This window comes from Lactuca virosa, chromosome 7 (assembly GCF_052849685.1).
Source record: "Lactuca virosa cultivar CGN04683 chromosome 7, Lactuca_virosa_CGN04683_v6, whole genome shotgun sequence".
NCBI classification, from domain to species: Eukaryota; Viridiplantae; Streptophyta; class Magnoliopsida; order Asterales; family Asteraceae; genus Lactuca; species Lactuca virosa.
In genome coordinates, this window is record NC_136432.1 from 258,595,361 (window position 1) to 258,620,585 (window position 25,225).

Consider the following 25,225-nt stretch of genomic DNA (forward strand, 5'->3'; position numbering starts at 1 on the left):
TAATTCTAGTTTATAGGAATGAATGTAAAACACAACAACATACTTTCATTCATTTATTCATATGTTATAGCGTCCTACTTTCAAATTTTTTTATTATACTTCAAAAAATCTACCCAACAACTTTTTTTTCTTATTGGTACATTATACTTTAAATTATCTTTCCAGTTGTAACAGGGAGAATTGCTTTGTATGTAGATACAATTGGCATATTTTTCAAGTACAATGTTGTAAATGGAACAAATGAAAGTAAGATGCTATAATAAACCGATCAGCGAAAGTATGATGTTATTGCTCATGTTTAACCCTATTCTACATCCTCTTCCGTTTGAACTGCACCAACTCTTTATTGTCTTTTTTTTCATTGGAACAATAATTTGGCACTAAAATTGACAAAAACAAACGATAGAATAAACCCCAGAAATTAGAAAACATCCAAAAATTAAAAAACAAGCTGAAACGCTCAATAATTAATTAATCCATTGTTAAAGAAGGAAAAAAGAAACTATCAAATTTTAAAAAGAACTCAATAAGGGACCATTTAAGAAGGTGCTGATTTTAAGCTCATGGAAAACTATTAAACCCAAACTGAACACGCACACACCCATCCCCCTTTTCAACCATTGTCTCCTTATTCTTATGCGAAATCGACAATTATAGGATCCTTAAACCAGTTTCAAGCGATTACACTAAGAAAAAAGATCAAATCTAAGAACTCAACAACTTACATTGAAATCTTCTGAGTGAAGATTGAATTGGGGCTCAATAACATTTACCATGAAATTACAAGTGCCCTCCTCATCCTCCTGAGGGCCATCTACATTGACATGTTTTGCTGTCAAAATACAATGAAACCTTTAGACATACCAAGTGATGTTTGATAATGAAAACCCATAAATTGATTAGATCAATGTATATATCCTACTTCTTCAACACAACTTTCAGGGCTAAAGGAAATAAATAGCAAGATACTTCCATTCATTTGATTAATATAGCATCCTACTTCCGTTTCTTTACTTTCACTTTTCTTCTTATTATGGCATTGTACTCTGAAATTATATGCAATTTTTTACATATGAGGACATTGTACTTAGAAAAATCTATCCAATCATGGGAGTAAAGATTGCTTTGTTTTTGGGTAGATTTTTCGAGGTACGATGTTGTAATAGGAAGAAATGAAAAAAATAAACGAAGCAAAATGGAAGTATGTTGCTAGTTGCTGCATTTATCAAGATATATTTTTTGTTAAGGTGGGTTTGCATGTACCGATATCATCAAATGTTTGATGTTGTATGTTATTTGAAGGTGATGGAGAGTGATCTGATTTTAAAGGTTCCTTTGATTTGGGCGAAGCAGTTTCAGTTTGATCAGTAGAAGCGGTGGTGTTGGAGACATCTTCTTGAAGCGGGAGACTTTTATTTTGATCCTCTAGCAGCTTCCTCCGGGCATACAAACGAGAAGGAGAAGGTTTTGGAGGTGCGAGTGCTTTACCTAACTCAGCAGCCCACGACAAAATAGCATTTCGGTTCTCAATTGCCAAAAGGATCTTAAGGCCATACACAAAAACCCGCTGACAATTATCAGATATCACAACATTATATCCATCATCATCACTTGGGTCGGACCTTTCTTGATCATCACTATCACTTCCACGTCGACATATGGATGCCCCAAATTTCATCTCTATACTTTTTTTGCAAGATTCTTGCCATGCCAATAATCGTGAACAGTCTGCCTTGGGGGATTGCTTTCTGATGATAAAATAATCAGATGACAATAAAAACCCACCGGAATTATCATTTACAACCTTTTCTTGTGAGGTATTCTTGGATGCTGCTGTAACGTTGATAACACTTGTGGGATCTTCCCTATCCAGAAACACCCTAGGCATATGAAGATCAACACCCAGGTAAACAACATCAAGAAGATCACGCATGCTATCAAAACTGAACTTTTGCTTTCCACGGCCTAGATACACTTCGGATTTTAGCTTTGACATCTTAAAAGTCAATCCTTTTGCTATATCACTTTCATCTAAAGACATATGGCGTATGCGGGTTGGAGTTGAATCAACCCGAAACATAATTTCTGTTATGACTTTATCTAATGCCAAGTTTCCAGATCTAGCAACTCTTGGGACACCAAACCGGGGGTAACGAGAGAAAAAACGCAGTTTTACAGGAGGGAGGTAATTCAAATTCCCAAACTTTAGTAGCCAAGAAATATCATGAGGGGCAAGACTTATAGTAGGCGAATCAAATGAAGTATCTTTGGACTGTGACTGATTCTGAGGTCTGAGAGCCAAATTAACCCGCATGGAGAGGGAAGTGGATCGGAAAGGATCAAATATATACTCACGGGCTTCACCTTCAGATGGGAGTGCAAACAAAAAATGGTTAAGAGGGGTGCCAGAGTCACACCCCCAATCCATGGCAACTTCAAGAATGAGAGTTGGGGCTATGAAGAAAGGACCCTGGGCGCCAGCTGGAGGTTTGATGGTTGAGTTTTTCAGCAAACTCTCCAAACTGCTTGTAAAAATCTTCAACTCCCTTGCAGATATGTAAATCCTGCCATCGGATTGCTGGATTTCGATATGCCCAAAAGACATTTGGAGTTTTTCAGATTTTTCATAAGGATCGGCTGTGCCAAGGATGTTAAATAACATCTCGGAGAAAGATAAGGTGGTTTTTCCATGGATGTAGTTTCTCATTTCATCCCACCATGGCAAGCTTTTCTCTTTCTTTGGAGGGACAACAAAGGGATTTGGGTCCCTAACACTTAACTTGGCCCTGCGTAAAGCCACAGTGAATGCATAGCTCAAATCGGCTAAAACTGGTTCAAACCCCACTCCAAATGAAACTTCTCCTTTCTGAAAATGCAACGCCAAATCTAAAAATGTTTTCATTGGTGGAGTTGTACCACCAACCGAACGATACATTTCCACCTTCCTCCATTTTCCAATATACACTTGGTGAAGAGTTTGGGGCTGGAAAGGTGTAGCCTGCAATCAGGAGAATCATTCAGAATACATCCGGCCCTGACACAGATCAATAATCAGAGTGTGACAATGAAAACAATCTATCAACACATATTCATAAACTAGTATATATTACACTACACAATCGGTTTCTGACTTCAGGCTACTTTGTGCAAGTACATTTCATAAAACAAAAATGGTATGACGTTAACAAGGAAACAACTCTAGATGGTTACAAGAATAACCATGAAAAATGCATGATGCTGCGAATCTCAAATATTCTATTTTCTCCTGGATTAATTTCTAACTAGTACAGATGATATTTCTCAGCAATACCATTTTTATATAATACTTGCAAAGATCATTTTATATAGCACAACACCGTTGTTGTTGGTATGAAAATATATGATAGTAATGGTGGCAACCTTTACTGAATGAAATTGGAAAAAGAAGAAATGAGAAATGGAAGATAAGGTGTTATTTGACCTGTTGAGCTAGCACAAGGCGACCTTCACATTTACCAGAAGTTGCAGCAAGAAGAGGATATGTATAGTCTCTTAGCTGAGCCACAAGTGAACCCGCCTGCAGATTAAGGTTACAACCGTAAACACGAGCAAATGGAATGTTAGATTCTCGAGCAACCGGATCAAGCTTCTGTACAAGTTGTATCATCCCTTCCTCACCACCTTCAATTTCTGTCAAGGTTATGTCAAGTGCTGTGCCAATAACAGAGAAAAGAGAGGTTCTTGATGTGCTAAACTTGAACCCTGACTCAAATCCTTCCTGGCAGGCACCCGATCCGTGTGATATCACAAGGGCCTGACATGCTTCATAATAAGATCGAAATGAGTTCTTATAGAGTTCCTCTCTCATTTTTTCAAGAGACGATGCATCATGCATGCATGTGGATGTGGATGTGGATGTGGTCTTGTCTTGGCCATCATCATCAGAATCACCAACAGGAACATGAGCTGGAGATTCGGTAGTTTTGTAAAGAAGATCATCCAGAAAGTTTAATCGAACAGCCATTTCACGGGCATCATTTTTCCTTAAGTGATAGTGTTCATCAAGCCAACCCTGTAACGGTTCCTCCTCAATTTCAGCAGTTAACTTACGTATATACAACTTCACACGACCAAGTTTTGAAGAGCTGGGTTTTTTCGGTTTCCCACTCTCGCTCTCTTTTTTCTTAAACGGAAATATTATTTTCTCTTTAGCAGCAGCTACAAGCTTTAAAGCTCGCAACATTTCCTCAAATGAATCATCGAGAGCACGTAACTGCAGTCTAAATGGCAAGCAAATATGCATATCAAGGCCTTGAATCACATAATCCCACTTAACAGCCGGATCAGAGGCATTAGGAATGCGGGAAAGTTGCATCCTACCACTTTTGAACACTCTTGTTGCATTAAAACTCAACATTAGTCCCTCAAGAAGTACACCTATGCGTGCATTTTCAGAAAAAATTGATTGAACCTGAATCATCGTCTCTACACCATCTCCAGCTTCAGCAGTCACCGTAAGCATCTCCACATCAATCGCAAAAAGAGATTCTTTTTTCTTTACCGACTCTTCTTTCTTAATTTCATTATCTATACTACTACTGCTACATTTATCCTTGGCGAGGTCTTGTTCTTGTTCTTGTTGCTTATGATTGTGAACAAGTAGCTTTAACCGTAGCCCGAGTTCAGTTAATGCTAATTGAACATCGGGCTCCCACCTGGCGGTGATGGTAGTGGCACTGAAAAGAGAACAAACGGATACCTCTTTAAGACCACCTGCCCTCCTAACAAACTTTGCTTTCTGCATGTCAAACAATGACACTTTAGTGCCGAAACTGTCATCTTCCATAATTTCCCGATATGCTGATCTTATTCTTTCGATGTCCACCTGAGTCGACTGTTTCTCCTTGTTTATAGACAAGCCCAGATGGATAATCTCGAGTCCGATCGAATATTTTACCGTTTTGCAATCATCGGAAGCTGTTGATGCTACTTTTGCAGTACGAGGAGTCCCATCAGGTAAAACACTAATAAGAACACGGCCACCTTGTGATCCATAATTCACACGTTTTGGATCATCAACAATCTCGTTATCCAAGCTTACATCACTGCAGAGATTCACCGAACACCTTTCGAGGTTAAATTTTACTAATTGGATCCCTTTCCCTGATGACTTGTTTGGACGAGGTGCCTCACTTTGCGTAGAAGATGATGTGTTAACAGTTGGAGATGGGCTTTTCAGTAATGCCTTGAACATTAAAGCGGTAGATAATAAGGATTGGACACTGTTGAATGTCAAGCACATACCGATACCAGTTATGTCAACTGAGAGGACTGATTTTAAGTTGGACCCATCTTGAGAAACTGAATCTATTGCCTTTTTTCCGAAATCCAGGACAATTTTTGCGATATGCAACACTGAAATCGTGTTTGTTTCCACGATTAAAAAGCTTGCTTTCAAAGATTCTTGATATTCGTTGGCCATTTGCAGATTCAAATCATCGAGTTCAAAATGAACTATAGTGCCTGTACTAGATGTGTTGTTGGCAAACACACGCGGAGATTGCAAGCAACCCTGCAAATGAATGAAGAAAGAAGATGCAAAATTAAACATGAAAAGAACAAAAAGGTGCACAAGATATTTTAGGCCCGAGGCAAAACCAAAAAGGAGGTCAGTCAAATTACCAAAGTTTATAGGATTATATGTAATAAATAGCAACATACTTTCTTTGATTTCTTCCTATTACAACATTCCACTTAAAAAAATATACAAAATATAACAAATTCATCCAAATGCAAAACAATTTGAACGGCTATAATTTGATCAATTTTACGAAGTAAAAGGATATAATAAGAAGAGAAAAAATGGAAGTACAATATTGTATTTGTGTACACTTTTCAAAGTACAATGTCCTATATAAGAAAAATGAAAGTACAACGTTATAATAAAAAGAAATGAAGGTAGGATGTTGAATAAACTAAAGTACATTCTTAGTTCTTGCATTTAGTACAAATTTATGTGAAACATCATGGAAAAATGGCAAAAACAATTTTTTTTTAAAACGTTCATTTCGAAGGCTTGAACCCACATCTCAAGACTTGAAAGCCATGTACCTTATCCAATGATACTATAACATATTTCTAATGCATGGGAAATAGATTTATATATAAATGAGTTCCAACCAACACCCTTTCATTTGAGCAAAATTTAATAAGAGAACTACGATTAGTAGGAATCAAACATGAGTGTCCCGTATAACAGGTAAGCAAACTAACCAACTAGCCTATAGATTTCAGTTGCAAGGGGAATAGCGCAAATACACACACACACACACACATATATATATATATATATATATATATATATATATATGTATATATATATATATATATATATATATATATATATATATATATATATATATATATATATATATATATATATAGGGCTTGCGGGAATATGTTGTTGTTACGTACCTAAGATTAGGTATAAAACCATCAAAAATTACATAGTTTTAACAAAATGCAATCAAATCTCTCTCGATCATCTTTCTTGCATCCTCTATATGAGCTTATGATAGGCTTTGTACATATTTTTTATGGAGTTTTCAAACTTTAATTTTGCAACACAAACCGCGTATAATAATATTTTACCAACTACTTGCGGGTCTTCATATTGAAATTTAATACAGAAAACTACAGTGAAAATTTGAAAGTGTTCATCAAACTATACCTCATCCAATAACCTATCAAAAAGAACCATACAAGTATGCGTAGAGTAGGTGCCGGAGGAAGTTATGAAGCCTATTAGATGTCTAATAAAAACAACACATTCAAAATACATAGATGTTGGGGATCAATCATGAATTAGATATAGTATTAGTTCAAAAGCAACAGGAAGAAGGTAACGATGAAAGAAAATTGTGTTTTTGAATAAAAATGAAGTCAAATTTCATGGTTCTATATATATATATATATATATATATATATATATATATATATATATATATCGACAAATTTATTGTTGGGGCCCTAGCTATATTTATCGCGCACAGGCATGCACACACACACACACACACACACATATATATATATATATATATATATATATATATATATGAGTATTTTAATAAGAGTTTAATTCTTGAAGCCATCACTAGACCTTATCAGCTTCCTTATCCAACTACATGACGAAAGCACAAACAAATTACCAATTTACCAATGAGGCCATCTGAACCAACTTTAGTTTCACTTTTTTCTCTACATATAATCTCAAGAGAGTTATAGAAGGCAATTGTAACATGTTCAACTAGAAAGAAAATTTCTTAGAAGTGGCCATGCTTTCAAGGTTGTCAGCATCGTTTGTACGAGTTGAGCTATAAAGTTTTTTGATCGTCCCCCATTTAAATAGAGTTCATAACCTAGTGACAAAATGTTATGCATCCACTTCAGTCTAATATGTTAGGTAAGGGTAGAAATGGGAAAACAGTTAACTAAATTGAGCTAAAATTAGTTGGGGAATCTTTTGATAGTGGAGGGGTAAATTAGGAATTTTATCTTTTGTTTCTGTTAGTATGATGTCCTTTAAGTAGGCTGAAGAAATAAGGTAGAGGTATCTTTTAATGAAATCTGGTCATTGTACCTTCACTCTCGAATTTCCATGAACCCTTATTTTCAATCTAAAAGAATTTGAGTAGTGATTTTGATTATCTTTTCGTACTTCATCTTCTAGTGTTTATTGAATCATTGTTAAGATTGAGTGAGTTCATAGCACAAAACATTTTATATTCGAGATGATTAGATAAACAGAAGATGTTAGTCACAAGAATTCTGATATTATATTGCTATGTAAGAGATAAAAATACTTACATGATAGACTGGCAATCCTTCCAAATTAAAAAGTGCGATGGTTGTTTCTAGGGCTGAGAATGTGCATGTCCATATAATGACTTTAGATTCATCACTTGACTGGACCTTTACTGGATTGGCACTTTCATCTTTTGGCCCTGCCTTTTTCTTCTTTGGGGGCCGCAGTAGCATCAATGGCTTTAATCTTGCCATAATTATGTTGCACTGTGTGCCTCCCAACTTAACATCAATTTCTAATTTGATAGGTGATGTTGGCTGTAAATACATATTCTTTTATAAGCTCAGAAGTCTATTAGGTTCACCTCTACATGACTAAAAGATACAACATATATAAATGATCCCAAATACGTGAAAATATTCCACATTACTATAGAGGATTATTTGTCATATGTTCTGCTTATTTGTGGATATAAAAATAATAGTTACTATTACCAGTTCATCAGAATATTTGATGACAATTTGTAATGTAAAGGATACTATTAGCAATCTTAATGACTTAAAAGGGTAATATATTTTTCGATTTGTACACATTTGGTCATTGAGTTTTTTTCATCCACATTTACCCGTTCAACTTGTTGAACTGTACACATTCAGTCCTTATGACTGGCTACTCTAGGTTGGCCGGTAAAAATGACTTAATAGGGTAATATATTTTTCACTTTGTACACATTTAGTCCTTAATATTTTTGTACACATGTAATCCTTAATATATATATATATATATATATATATATATATATATATATATATATATATATATATATATATATATATATATTTGCAAAATAAGTCATTTTTGTTTTTGTACTCATTCAGTACTTATGAATGATTTTTTAAGGTTTTTCTCACAACATCTTGCATCGGACAATCATTAATGAGGTGTTTGGGGCTTTTGATGCTTATGTCCATCGTGATCTCGACTACTTGGTTGCTTAGGTCATGTGTTCTGAATGTTATAACTTCTTCATATGATCTCGGATTTTAACGATATTTATATCCATGCGTTCGTATTTTAGTCTACTACAACTTTCGTTTAGAATACTCCCGTTAAAGAGTAATATTTTTACTAACGATCTATATACCCATACATTTTTTTATGGATACTATGGATGTTTTCTTTTATAAAACTGTAAATAAGAATATATTACATTTTAACGGGATTAATCTTAACGAAAGTTGTAGTAGACTCAAAAACCAAACACGTGGATATAAAGATCGTTAAAATATGATGTCGTATGAAGAAGTTACGACATTTAGAACACAAGACCTAAGCAAAACCACAAGACCTATACAACCAAGCAGTCGAGATTGGGATAGACATAAGTATCAACAACCCCAAATACCTCATCAATGATTGTCCCACGTAAGATGTTGTGAGAACAACCTAAAAAAATCATTCATAAGTATTGAATGAGTACAAAAACAAACATGACTTATTTTGAAACAAAAAAATATTAAGGACTAAATGTTTACAAAAATAATAAGGACTAAATGTGTACAAAATGAGAAATATATTACCCTATTAAATCATTTTCCCCAACTAACCTGGAGTAACCGATCATAAGGACTGAATGTGTATAGTTTAACAAGTTGAAGAGGGTAAATGTGGACAAAAAAAACTCAGTGACCAAATGTGTACAAATAAAAAAAAATACATGCATTACCCTTTTAAGTCATTATCCCTTTGCCATACTTCCTACAACATTTATCATTTGATGATAAAATAGAGCATGCTTGTAAAAAACTTAAGAACTTACCGGTGACCGAATATAAACAAACGAAACAACAGCAAGCTTGAATAAATTAAGAACAGATCTTCCACCTTCTTTAAGAATCTACAATATAATTGAGAGATAACAAAAAAAGATTGTGAGCAATAGGAATAATATTAAAGAACAAGAAGTTAGTGTTGTGTCCGTACATGAATCTCACTGAATTCTAATTGAAGATCAAGACATGTGCTTTCTCCAACATTCTCAACAGATTGAGATTTTATGCTCTTAAACTGGACAGCCGTGATGTTATTCTCCATTACAATATGATGCTCTTTATGTACAAACTTCACATCTAACTTTGGCAAAGTGATGGAAACCTAATATGCAAATAAAGTGAGAAAGAGAGATTTTTTTATCACTTACTATGCTTAATGTCAGATATGTCAAAAGAATCTGTATGGAGGGAAATGGGACTCCAAGATATACAGAGATCATGACTAGCTGCTTTGGGACTCCAACACATCCCATGAGATAAAGGCTAGATGAAGATTGTGGCAAAATAATTGTTTTTTATGGATTTAACAAAATCTCTATTAATTTAAGATGACCCAGGGACGGAAAACATTAAGAAATAGTAATATGGATGAAAATGCAAAAAGATTCTATTTTAGACCATAAAAAAAAGGTGATATAATACAGGGATGAAGCAATAATTTACTCCCATAACTACAAATAAAACTAATAAAAAAAATAACTGAGAATCAAAATGATATTAAAAGTTTTGCATGTGAGGAAAGAAAATGATAATTAGGGGGTGTTTGGGAGTGCTTATTTGAATCGATAAGTGTTTTATTAACTTATTAGCTTATAACGGTATCAAAATAAATTTTAAAAAAAAAGTGTTAGCTTATATGGTCTCAAACGGTATAAATTGATAAGCATTTTTTAGTGTTTGCCAAAATGACCAAAAAAATACTTCCTAAAGATGTGAAACATCTATAAGTTATAAGGATTTTTGATAAGTTACGGGTCAATAGCTTATAAAAAATGGCTTATCTCGGGTTCCACACGTTATAAGTTGTTTTTAAAAAGATGTATATCCAAACACTCATTTTAACTTATACTGGTGTGTAACTGGTAATAATTTAAAAAGATCCTTTTTTTAAGCTTAGCCAAACACTCTCTTAGTCCACAAGGCGTGTAAAAAGCAGTCACGAACCTTCTCGGGGAACAAATAAGTGTACTTTGTGATGGTCACAAATGTTGCTTGTTTCTTTTGTTGCTTCTTTTCAGAGTCAGTAGTGGTAGTGGTAGATTGTACAGGTTCATCATCGTAAGAGTCTAATGACTTCTTCTTTTTCGAAATCAGATCCTCATTTAGGTCTACACTAATTTCTCCCAAAGATATATCGATGTTTTTAATAGAGACTCCCATTTCTCTACAAACAAGATTGTAACGGTATGAGATAAACTAATTCTGAAGCTATGTAGTAATACTAAATAACATCCACAATATATAGCTATATAGGGACTTTAAATTACCAAGGATTTATATGATTGATCTGCCATTGTATAACTAATAAATAGAATGTAACATCCCAAATTTAGAGCTAGAATTTTTTTTGTTAAATTAATTAGGAGATAAATAATTTAATAAAATAATAAGAGTTTTAACACTTAAATTTAATACAAAAAGGGTTAGAATAAGTAAATGGTTAAAATTTTGACATTAAAAGATTTAGGACTAGTTATGTAAAAATTAGTCAAAAAGTGTGGTTGACCAAGGTGTTGACCTACTTAACTGACCTTGGTATATAAGTCATATTATGGATGTAGAGGGACTTGAGATGCTAACTTCCAAAGTTTTGTCCTGCATATTAGAAGCTTGGGCTATTCTTCTAAAAAAATATGCAAAAATGGAGGGTAGAATGTGTAAATTCAACATATAAGAGCACCACTCTCTTCATTACAGTGAACTAGATCAATTGTGGAGGGACAGGGCTTGGGATATGGAGATTTTTGCATAGCATGCCCTTCCATCTCAAGCTTATTTGGTTCATTTGGTGCAAAGTGTAAATGAAGTCTAGGGTTAGGGTTCCAAGGTAGAAGTCTAGGGTTCCAAGGTATGAATCCATCCCTACTTATGTTGAATTCGAGTTTATGTTGATGGGGGAATCTAAATCCGATTTCCAACTCATTTGATGGCTAGGGTTTTATTTTCTAACAATTATATGATGATTGATATGTTTTCAAATTTAAGTATCCTTTGGTAGATTTGATGTTGGAGTGGAAATCTCATCATAAACCCTAGACTCCAATGATGATGATGTTGTTAATTTGTTTTCTAGATGATTCAATGGCCATTAAAGTAGTTTTGTTACAAAAATCCTCATGGATGCACAAACTTAAGAAAATGAGAGAATCAAGTATTAATGATATTAATCTAGAGATTATTAGCTATATTTTCTAGTTTGAATTGGTTTAATAAAGTTAGTTATGCAAAGGATATCCATAATCATGGATTGATGCATTGGAATTAGATTTTGAAGTTAACATAAAGAATCACCTCATCTATATGTGGTTTTAGTGGTTGTTTAACCACAAGGGTAAAATGGGAATAAAGGAATGAATTGGAAATTTCATATCTATGAAGCAAAATTCTACAATATAGATAGATAGGAAATGTATCATATACATTATTTGTGTTGAATTAGAAGTGAATTGAGTAGAAGAATTTCAAGGTAATTCCATTGAGTCATTGAGCACATTAAGCACTTTGTCTGTTAAAATGAGTTTAATGATCAATAAATTCCAAGATTTACCGTGAAGATTTAATGAATTAAGTCAATGTAATTAGTGTTGCTTAATGACTAACATTGGAGCTTAGAAATTCTTATTAACTGTACAATTGTTGATTACAGGAAGCTTAATGGTTAAATACTTGTAATGGGCTTAAAATATTGAATATTAGAGGGGTTTGATCTGCTGTGAAAGCATGCCACACACCAAGGAAAGGCACGACACTCTTTGCCCCTTTGACAAAAAAGAATTACTTTGAGTTATGCTTATCCAATTCACATGATTCCGATTACATTACTCTTAGTTAAATAATGAATAACCAGATAGTTTGAGAATATTTCGACACTAGGGGTATGTTGAATTATGTACCTCAACTCTTTTAGGTGGTGATTGAGGAGGTTAACCTTTGAAGGAGTAATTATAGGAAGCTAGAGGTTAAGGTGAGTTTCCAAGAACATACATCCCCTACCTTACTTTAATTTTTCATGATCTTTCCTTAAATGATAATACTTGCTACTTGATTACTATACGTATGTATGCACTCATGAAATGTTATTTTGAAATGATTTGTTATTGAAAGTAAAAGAGTTTATAATCTTTGAAAACGTTTCCTAATTGTGCATATCATGCTAGGATGGGTGTGACTTTGTGATCTCGGGTACCCAAATTTGACGATTATTTGTTATTTGTTAGACCAGAGGATGTACCATGCGGGAAGGGTAAAAGGAGCCTGAACCACACCCAAGAACACCACATCCTAGGTGAGGGGTATCCTCCCCGCTCCCTCTCTCTTCATTTCATCAGTTGTAATTTCCATTTCTTTTTCCTTTTTAACTTATATATATATATATATATATATATATATATATATATATATATATATACACACACACACTAAAAATTTATAAAAAAATATACATTAAAATTTATGGTTTTTAATTCCTTACAAAATGAGTATAATATTTGTATAATATATATATATATATATATATATATATATATATATATATATATTAAATTAAAAAATAGAAGGAAGTGAAAGGTGGTCATTTCCTGGCTTTTGGTGAGTGAATGGAAAGCTGGCATGACACAAAAGTTGAGGTTAGCTATCCCTTGTGTGCCTAGGTGGATGGCCTCTAGTGCCTGTTTGTGGATATAAGTACAAAAGTTGGCAGTTTCGTCTGTCATGAGCTCTTCATATCTTCATATCCGACCATTAAATTGTGAGATTGGACTATTGAGATTGACAAGGGGTTGTGAGTAGTTACATGCATTATATCATACCTAATGTTATAAACTTGTTTACCCCTTTGTACTTTGTTAAAATTAAAATAACTCACTTAAAAATATTAACATTTCAATTGTGAAGCTTTTGGGCATATAACCCCCTATATTTTGTTTTGTTTTGGGTAATTAAACTCGTGTATTTATATGCTTTTGTTTTTGTTATTTTGGAGGTTTGATTCAAGTAACATGGATTGTGATCCCTTACTCTAACTGAATTAACTCACTAGGCAAATTCATTGCCCAACTTGTTTTAATGTGTGTTCTGATTGAAGATCTTAGTAGCTATAGAAATTATAGACAATTAGAAGACCCTTGTGGGGAACTTAAAACTTTGTGATGATACCTATTGAAACTTCGCCTTTTGGAAACAAACAAACTTGAATGCTTTTGGAACCATTTTTTTCCGCAACTTATATTAAAAACTCTAAAACTCTTTATTTTTAAAGTATTAAAACTTGTGTTAAATGATTCTTTAAAAATGTCCGGAGCAAAGGGTGTTTCATACAATATCTTTTGTTGTAATTACTATGTGTTACAATCAACAATTGTGATTTTACACATTAATAATGTAAACTTGTTAAAAAAAAATTTAATTTGAACCACATTAAGAGTGTAAACAAGGAAATGACTGTAATTTACAAGGAGAAGATACAAGAATAGGTATATATATATATATATATATATATATATATAGAGAGAGAGAGAGAGGTAGGAACCCTACACATAGTAACCATATGGGTCCATGGGATAACTTGGCCAAAGCTAGTAAGTACAATATGTACATTCCAACACTCCCCCTCAAATAACAGAAATTCACGAACCATGTAAAGCTTTGGTGAACATCAACTAGACCCAAACTTTATTTGTAGCAAGGGATGGTAGAGCGCGAACAATATTAAGCTTAATCACATGAGCAAACGTCTCTTGATAATCAATCCCATAAGATTAAGTGAAGCCTTTAGCAACAATACGAGCTTTAAATCTCTTAATGCTACGATCAACCTTGTGTTTAACAAAGAAAAATCAATTGCAACCAACTGTTTTCTTTCCAGGTCCATGTATTTTTTTTCACCATAGCATTAATCTCATTCTGCATAGCTTCTTTACATTGAGAAATAGCCAATGCCTCACAAATTGAATGAGAAATTTGTATGCTATCAACCGTAGAGACGAAGGCATGATAGGATGGTGACCATATTTTGTAGGACACATAGTTGCCAATTGGATGTTTCATACATGCACGGAATCCTATTCTCAAAGCATTAAGTATATCTAAATCATTGTTTTGAGCAACATTATCATGGTTAGAATTACCTGATTGACCTTGTTCAGATTCATGGTAGTCCTCCAGATATGTTATGTGCTTTATGTCTTTTTTGGGTTGTTTCCTTCACATATAGACAGGAGTTTGTTTTTCTTTGTCGTTTGGTACTTGGCAAGAAGATGGAGTCATGAATGGAGGATTGGAAGATTTTTCCATGACTTAGTTGAGATAAAGGGACTCTCATAATGAATACTAGAGGGTTGAGTATGGGAACTTTGATTGGTATCTGAAGATAAAGTATTGGCATTAGGAATAGAGTCCCAAAGATGAGATTCGTTTACATTCTCCCTATGAAGCTCATATTTGTAGTAAGAATGATTTTCAAAGAGGTAACATCCATAGAATTATATATTTTTCGAGTTGCATGAGGATAACATTTATAACCCTTTTGATGGGATGAATACTTGATAAAGACACACTTAATAGATCGGAGATCTAACCTGCTACAACTCTGAGAGTAAAGGTGTACAAATGCAATGCAGCCAAAGATTTTAAGATCAAGAACAGTGATGAATTTTGTACGAGGAATTAACTTCAGGACAGTTTGAGATCGAGTTTAAAAGTTAAGAACCCATAAGGGCATTTAGTTTATAAGGTTGGTGACTGTGAGAACAGCTTCACCACGAAAGTGTTTAGGAACTTGAGTAGAAAACATGAGAAATCGAGCAACTTAGAAGAGATGTTAATTTTTTCTATCAACGATTCTATTTTGTTGAGGGTTGTCTATACAAGAGCTTAAGTGTAGGATACTGTGTTGAGTGAGATTAGGAATAAGAATAGAATAGAAGGATTCTTTGCCATTATCTATCTTGAGCATCTGAATCTTGGTGTGAGATTGAGTTTGAATCATAGAATGAAGATTGTTAAAAATTTCACCCACTTCTGATTTGGAATTCATAAGATACACCCAAATTAACCTAGTGTGATTCTCGATAAAAGATGCAAAACCATTTTTGTCTGATTATAGTCTTGACTCTTGAGGGACCCCACGCATCGTTATGAATTAATAAAAAAGGTTTGGAAGGTGTGTATGGTATACTATAATAAGTGTTTCGAGTATGTTTTGCGAGTTGGCAAATTTCACAGCAAAGAGAGTCGGTATGTTTATTAATAAACAAAGGGGGAAACATTTTTGACAAATACCAAAAATTCAGATAACAGAGACAATAAAGCCACAACATGACATCACTATCTTTATTGGAATGAGAATGGTTATTTAAAGAGAACAAGCCAAATAGTTGTGATGTCCAAAGAGCGTCATCTTGTAAGACATAGGACCATAACATGTCTTAGCACTGCCAATTATCTTCCCTCAACCTAATTCTTGGAACACACACACACACATACACACACACACACACACACACACACACATATATATATATATATATATATATATATATATATATATATCCCTATTCTAATAAATGAATAGTTTTAATCTCCTTTTGACAAGTGTCACTCTAATACAACTCCTCATTAATATTATGCCATGTGTCATGTAGATATATTAGGCAACTCATTTCAAAATTTAAATTTAAATTTTCTAATTATATGTTAAATTTGAAGTTATAATAACTTTAAAAGTTTTTGATATATATCTTAATTAATAATTTATTTAAAATGACTTATTTAAAATAATTGATTAATAATTATAAAATTTTATTATAAAAGTTTAATTAATTTTATAATCGTGGTTCCCACGGGTTATAAACTAGTATATATATATATATATATATATATATATATATATATATATATATATATATATATATATATATATATATATATATATGCATGGCCAAAATGTAGCCATAAAATTGAGTTCACGTTTAACTTTACGAATGGATAGTAAATTATGTTCTAATTTGGGCACATAAAGAATAGATTTGAGGGTTAGATTTAGGTTTATTTTGACTGAACCCACACCCGTAACTTTAGAGGATGTATCATCTGCAATTTTTACTGTGTTTTAGACTTGCATGAAACTCGAAGACAATGCTTGGATCTATCATATGATTTGATGCTCCAGAATCAAGAATCCAAGGGTTAATATGCCTTCTGCTAACCATAAGGGCTAATGAATGGTTACCTTTAGTGGTCAACAGCCCTATACCAGCCCTATACCCAGGAGTGGTGTTTGGTTGAACGGACTGGCTTAGGATTTTCTAAAGTGCCTTTAATTGTTCTTTGGTGAAAGGAGATGAAATGGATGTGTCCCCTTTTCCTTCGGCAACAATACTTGAAGGAGTAACAACCACATTCCCATGAGTTTCTTTGTCTTTCCATGATTTTGGTTTCCAATCAGCAGGTGTTCCATGAAGTTTCCAACATGTTTCTCGTTATTGTCTAGATTTGACGACAATGTTTGTCATGGTCATCTCTTTTGTTGTCCTCATGGCAGCAAGAGTAGAAGAATGAAGAATCTTGAGTGGATAGATTAGGAAAAGCACCAAGCATGACCTTGTTCCTGCTCTCTTCCTGTGTCAAACCTCTGAGAATGCTTCCTTGACATGAGAAAGAGGCTTGATACTCATGATCCTGCTCCTAACTGCCTCAAGTTCTTTATTGAGTACATGAAAGAAACTTGAAATTTCTCATTTTGTCAACAATATTCCAGTATAGAGTAGTGTCATCGGTACACTTCCAGGGATGGGTTTCAAATAGATCTAATTGTTTCCAATACCTAGTAAGAGGGTTAAAGTATTGTCTAACAGAGGTGTCTTCTTGGCGGGGGTCATAAAGGGTGGCTTCAATCTCGAAAAGTTCTTATGTATTTTCAAAACTGGAGTAGGATTCTTTGGCAGCATCCTAAAGTTCTTTTGCACTCGGATATAGAAAAAAATTTCTCTTATATCATTATTCGTAGAGCTGATTAGCCATGACTTAATCATGTGCTTATCAGCATTCCATGTTTTGTACTTTGGATCATTTGATTTGGGGTCTCGATCTCTCCAGTGAGATATTCCTCCTTTCCTTTTCCGCCAATATACATCATTACATATTGTGACCACAGAAGAAAGTTATGAACTTGTGTTTGGTAATAAGGGATACAACTTCATTACTGTGAGAGGAAGAACCAGAGATGTTGAGGTTATCAAGGGTAAAAGTATGTAAATAAGCATCGAACGTGAGACTGCCTTTGCCACCAACCATGAGATTTGTTAAAGGTGAAAAAAAGACTAGAACATAGATTGCTGGAAAATATGAAGATGAATGTGAAAAAGAGGATTTAAAGCTCTGATACCATGAAGCTTTTAGAATGAATTGATGATATATTCACTAGAGGAAAAATGCATATTTATTGGCTAATAATAGAGGATATCCTAGCTATGTAATCAATCCTAATTCATGTAAATCAAAGATTCTACCTATAATTCAGGGATTTACAATAACTAAGGCTATTCTTTAATTAGTACATCACAAAAAACAAGTGCTACCGAAAATCCAAGGTTCAATATGAAACTATGCTTTTGTGGGAAATAAGATATGACAAGGACTCTCACCATTTAGAGCACAACATGGCATTGGTTAATCAAGAAACATATTGTGAAAATTGCATTTTGCCTAAAATTGTTTTGATAAATTCATATAAAAGAGAAGTGCTTTAGTAGTTTCAAGAAAATACTTGTTTTTCTTTTGGCTATTCCATTTTGAAGTGGTATGTACTGATCTTGAGATCATATAAGTTTGAACTGATCTTGAGAAATCTTTTTTGTGTTATCACTTGTTAAAGTTCAGACAAGAAAATTCCAAATAGTCTTCATTTCCGCAACAAAGGCACTAAAATGAGTAAACAACTCGTAACGAATTTACTTTAAGTAAATATAGGTGGCTTTCGAAAAGTCATCAACAAAATTTACAAAATATCTTAATCTAGTTGTAGACTGATGGCCCCCAAACATCAGAAGGAACCAACTCAAATAGAGAATTAGCTCTTTTATCGACTGTAGGAGAACTCAAATGATAATGCGTGGAAAACCAACACAAATTGCAATTTATAGAAGGCAAAATATGAAACAGAGGACACAGTTTCTGTAATACATGTAAAGAGGATGATCTTATCAACAAGGGTCTTCAAAAGGGTGATAATGCTTGAAGAAGTACAACACCCCCGTAGTAGTTTGGTAGCTAAGATATATACAGACTTCTATATTCATGTCCTATACCAATAATATTTTTCTTCAAAAGATCTTAAAAGCATTAATGCGAAAAGAATGAGACAAAACCGTTTAAAGAACGAGTGATTTGACTCACATGTGTGATGGTAAATGAGATATTGGGGAGACTAAGAATCGATTATAAAAGGTAATGAGGGTGTTAAATTAATGGTGTCAGCACCAAGAACTTTAGATGTAGATCACTTTGCTAAAGTGATCTTAGATACGTTGGAATAAGATTCAGTGTTGGATAAGAGTTTAGGATTACCTTTCATGTGATATTTGGCACTCGTATCTATGACTCAACTGGTGGAACAAGAAAGAAGAGAAATACTTAGATAACTTGACTGATAAATGGAAGCAATAGAAAGATACTGACTTCAGATTTTCTTCATACGGAAGAAATTGTGTGTATTTAATTGCAGAAAGTGTAAACGAGGTATATTAGTAGTAGCAACATGGGCTGAAAAAGGATTTTGATTCTCAAACTTCCGCTGCAACTTTCCACAATTCCGTTCTCTATTCATGGTTCATTGGCAAAATTAACAAAAAACTGACCCTAGGTCTTAACTTGCACTTCGGTTGTAGATTTTAACATAACATGGATTTGATCCATACCAAAAAGTGCACTATGAGACTCCACAATCGTAGGAATCCTATTGGTTATTATCGGTAAGAACTACGAAGAATTCAAGCAAACACTCATGCAAAGAAGATGGTTTTGTGTTGGACAGAAGTTGGGATTTAACAGGCCCATATTTAGAGTCAATAACAACTAAGAAACTCAATCATCCGTCTTCTCCCTTTGGGATTGTTGAATTCGTGTGTTAGGGAGGAGAAAGTCACTCCCTCCCAACCCACTGAACCCACTGTCACATCAGTTTTTGTCTCTTTTTTTTTCATCTTTTCCAACCCACAACACACGGAAATCCTATCTTTCTCAACTCATTCAACCCACTCAATTAAAAAAAAATACAAAACAACTAAGATATAAGTCTTAAAACACATGGTACAAGAGAAAATGAGAGAGAGAAAGTAAAGAGAGAGGATAAAGTGGGTTAGTGAAACCAATTAAACAACCCGCTGAAGAGGGAGTGGTACCGACGGTAACTCTATTGCTAATTAAGATTTTACCTTGCTAAATGGGTTAAGTGGGTTGAAAAAGATAGAGTTTTCGTGTATTGTGGTTAGGGAAAGATGAAGAAAAATTAAAGAGAAAAACTGATGTGGCATTGGGTTGAGTGGGTTGGAAGGGAATGACTCCCCCCTACCTTAGAGTTTGTGTGGTTAGTGTGTAGATCTTCTGTCAAATGACCATCTTTTGAATGCCTCTTAAAGTACATTCTTGATTGTCTTATACATTCCAAGTAATTAGACTCGTTCAAATTTTTTATCTAGTGATCCTGAAACCCATCGGAATCACGTCAGCCATAACCAAATTGTTGATCTCACCATCTATGAAGGCTCTGAAGAGACGATGTTGATGAGGGCGAATAGAAAAGAGAACAAAATAACATTCTCTCATACTCATTCGAAAAAAAAAGTTGCTCATCAGGGTATCGGGAAAACAAGAAAGCTAACCCTAATTACACACTCTGACACCGTGTAACAACAATAAGAGATAAAAGGTCAAATTATCGAATAACATGTAAAATATGTGCCTATATGTGGACTCTAAATTAGGAAGGATTCCTATGATCGATCTCCTACAATCTGGCTAATTATGACTTATTATACTTTGTAAACTCTACCCAGCTATAGCATTTTCCTTTTTTTTTCTTATTATGACTTATTATACTTTGTAAAATTTACCCACCTATAACAGTGAAGATCATTTTGTATTTCGATGATAGGGCAGGTTTTTCAAAGTACAATGCTATAGTAGAAAGATGAAAGTAGGATGTTATAACAAACACCTCAATGAAAGTACATTGCTATTTTCTAGCATTTTCCTATGTGTGAAATTGATAAACATAGAAGAAACAAACCTGTGAGGGCCAACCTCAAAGAAGAGACCAAATTCTTCACAAATAAAATTAGCAGATGATTTGTGTATCGTGGATCCGTTCCCTGCACATAAGCTTTCACTGCCCTTGGAGTAAGATATATTATCACCCAGATGGATAACAATAGGCAACATTTGCAACTTTAGATACACGGAGGGCTTGGAACCTGGATCTTTAGACAAATCGAGTACAAGATCTTTAATCTCTAGAGAAGCTTTCGGTGTCTGCCAAAAATTCATGAAAAGATAAACTAAAACTGTTTTATAAACTAAAGATGACCTGATTGATTAACATGAAACTAAAACAATATATATATATATATATATATATATATATATATATATATATATATATATATATATATATGAGAGAACTAATGGCAATCATCACACACCGTAACAAGGACACTAAACCCCAACTAATCACATAGTAGTTACCAAGTAAAATGCCCCCTCACTAGAGATAATTTTTCAAGCTTACCGCAACATTCATTAAGGATGTCGTAGTGGTTAAGATATAGTTAAAAGTATAAGCTTGGGTAAGGAAGGCTATTTATATATTCCCTGATACCTACAAGTGAAGTGAGCATCCCAAAGTAAGTATCTAGCTCTCGCAAAATTTTGGCACTTCCAAATGAAAAGTGAAGTGGGGTGTGGTCATGCCATGTTTATTTTCAAAGAATATAACATCCAGGTTCAGTTCTAGGTAGAATCTTTTTGTTGGTTGGTCTGGTCAGAAGATGTGATGAAAAAAAGCAATGATAAAAGTGATTGTGATTATACTGAGGGAGGGGACAAGTTTTGTAGGGCTATTTTTGGCACTTCCAGCATGAAAGGTGAAAGGTGAAGCGAGTCTCGTTCCACCTTTTTGTCCCATTGGTCAAAGTCAAACGCGGTGTAAGATGGTCAGTAATTCAAAAGGGCAATAATTTGTCGACAGTGATCAGCAAGCAAGAATGAAAAGAAAAGAAAATAGATGCATCAAACTTCTTACCTTCACAACCAAGTCTCTCACAGAAAGAGAAAAGAATCTTGCCACGTTAGCAATAACCATCAACTTTTTTCCTGGTTTGCTGCTTCCAGAAGAAGTCTTTGGTCTGCGTGATTTCGTTGTCTTTGAGGTTTTTTCTGCAGTCCTTGTAACAACTTCTATTTCGCTTATCACGAACAGCAGTTTTGGGTCCCTAGAAATAAAAGCAACCCCCAGTTTAACCAAGGATTTCCGTAAGCTAAGTTTGATTTCACCAACCGAAACGGATTCAACAACGCCCTGTAAATTTCCAACCATGAACATGCTATCATACAATCCAACTTTTCTATCATCTCAACAACCTACCTACCTCATCATACTTATAATAGATACATAATTAATATGAATTATTCTAAAAAAGATGTTACGTTCATTGTGGCTGGCTTATACAATCGTCCGTACAACAACTTCAGATCGTTCAAGAATGAGCATGTAAATCAAATAATCAAGATTTAGATAATTTCATACCAAAATTAAAACCCTCCAGAAGAAAAAGACTCGAAAAAAATACATAGACCAAAACAAACTAAATAAACCAACTTAAAGGAAAAAAAATGAGTACCTTTTCAAACTTGATCCTAACATCCCTCAAACATCTCCATCCACTAATTCTAAATCGCACAGATGCTTTCAGGACCCGGCTCAAAATCGAAGAAACTAACCTGGCAGTAAATCTGAAAAAGATATATATATATATATATATATATATATATATATATATATATATATATATATATATATATAGTAAGTCTTCTGAAACTTGTAATTATAGCAGATATGGGTGATGTAATTATGATAAAATAATTCAACAAAACCCACACTTTGATGACAAAACAATTAAGCATGATCAAATGTTTGAAAAGGGAACTACTTCTTAAGATGCAACAAAATATTCCTTACAGGAAATCATTTATAACTATTGCTATTAAAATTCAAAAGCCACAAGATTCACAAATTGATATTGATTTAGGTGCATGATTAAGCCACAAAAAGTCATGCATTTGCAGTATTTGCAACAAGTAACTAAAACATGTGTAAACATTTTTGAATGAAAAAAGGGAACTACTTTTTATTTTAATCTTACACAAAGAAGATACACTTTGTCTATACAAAGGACCCCTTTTGAATGGTTTTATTCATAAGATTAACTTCTTGTTCACAAGGCATAGTTTATATATATATATATATATATATATATATATATATATATATATATATATATATATATATATATATATAGGACTGAGTTATTGTTTGAACCAAAAAATTTGTGAGAACTTGAGAACTCATAATCTGCTCATCATTTTTCAAAACCAAAAACATCAATCTTATCAAAATGGTGTGGCTAAGCTATATCTAGGCTAAAAAAAAGATTTGACAATTTTTTTATTCATTATGGAAATTTGCATGTATGCACGATCAGCAGTTATATAGACTGTTGATGAGCACAATCAGCAGTCATATAGACTGTGGACATGCACAATCAGCAGTCATATAGACTGTGGACATGCACAATCAACAGTCATTTAGGAAAAAAAATTGGCTATTAATGATCGTCAGTTTTGTAGATCTTTTTGTTTGTATGTGTATGTTTGGGTATAATCTGATATAGATATTGGGTCCACGTATAAATCTGATGAATGTTTGTCCATATATAAAACTGATGTTTTCCTATGTGTGATCCGTTCTTTTTCCTGAATGTATAATCTACATTCATCTGGTATAGATCTTGTGTAAATATAAATCTCATAATGGTGTGTGCACTTAAAAACTGTCTTTTTTTTTTGTCTCTGTGAATTTATAAGACTGCTGTTTGTCTCTGTGAACTTATAAAACTTTTTTTTTGTATTTTGAATATTATATAGATCTTGTTTGTATGTATAAATCTGATGCAGGTGTGTGCATTTATAAAACTCATGTTTCTCTTTGTGTGATGCATGTTTTTTCTTTCTTATGTTAGAATTCTTCACTTGCTTCGTTTCTCCACTGAATCTGAAGCATTGAGTGTGTTTTGGATGGTTTAGTCATTAGGTTAAATTTTATGGGTTTTAGAGATAATATTTTTTTTCTTTTCATTGTTACTCTAGTTTTGTATGATTTAGACGTAAAAACAACATTCTTAATATATATTTTCTAAATTTCATAAATTGTTTGTATGTAGATATGAGTGATTTTGATTTTTATATATATTTAATATTTCCAAATTGCAATATACAATGACAATTGTGAATGCTTTCATGAAAAGAAGAGTAAATTACAGCTTTGGTCCCTATGGTTTGGTCATATTCGCACTCTCAATCCAATCTTTGAAAATTTGACAAGATGCAACCCTATAATTTAAAGAAATTACACTGCACATCCTTAGTCCATTTAAAAAGACAATTTTACTCTTACTTTTATATTTTTGTTTTCTTATATATATATATATATATATATATATATATATATATATATATATATATATATATATATATATATATATATATATATAAACAAAAGATCAAAAAACAGAAAAAAAAATATTCGAACAATACATCAGAAAAAAAAACTAGATTTTTTTTTCATGAAAACGTCAAAAAGTGTAAACGAAAAAAATATAAAAAACTTTAAACAATATATTCGAATAATAATTCAAAAAAATATATAAATCATAAAAATATAAAAAAAATCAAATAAAATGTAATCGGCAAAACATAATATATATATATATATATATATATATATATATATATATATATATATATATATATATATATATATATATATATAATTGTTGAATTTTTTTTTATATTTTCACACTTACATTTTATTTTATTTATTTGTATTTTTTATGATTTATATTTTTTTTTGAAATTTTATTAAAATATATTTTTTAATGTTTTTTATATTTTGTTAGTTTACATTCTTTTTAATGTTTTTAAATAAATTTTCTAGTTTTTTTAAATGTTTTGTTCAAGTTTCGGTTAGTTTTTGTATTAATCGTATAAAAATAATTTTATACCTAATCTATATTAATTATATTCACATTTAACAAAATTTTTTACATTTTTTATAAAAAAT

At 33.0% G+C, this 25,225-nt stretch overlaps 1 protein-coding gene across 1 annotated transcript in view; it reads right to left on the bottom strand.

Annotated features, from left to right (window-relative positions):
* LOC145127737 (protein SABRE-like) overlaps positions 1-22,423 on the bottom strand; it is a 34,019-nt gene extending 11,596 nt beyond the window's left edge. The window contains exons 1-9 of the mRNA XM_079062875.1: positions 22,130-22,423; positions 21,119-21,360; positions 10,780-10,999; positions 9,767-9,937; positions 9,603-9,680; positions 7,846-8,100; positions 3,461-5,551; positions 1,264-2,998; positions 726-832 (exon numbers count right to left, since the gene is read on the bottom strand). Of these exons, the coding sequence (XP_078919001.1) occupies positions 726-832; positions 1,264-2,998; positions 3,461-5,551; positions 7,846-8,100; positions 9,603-9,680; positions 9,767-9,937; positions 10,780-10,999; positions 21,119-21,360; positions 22,130-22,423 (5,193 nt within the window). The remainder of the gene's footprint in view (positions 1-725; positions 833-1,263; positions 2,999-3,460; positions 5,552-7,845; positions 8,101-9,602; positions 9,681-9,766; positions 9,938-10,779; positions 11,000-21,118; positions 21,361-22,129) is intronic.
* Between the last annotated feature and the right edge of the window lie 2,802 nt (positions 22,424-25,225).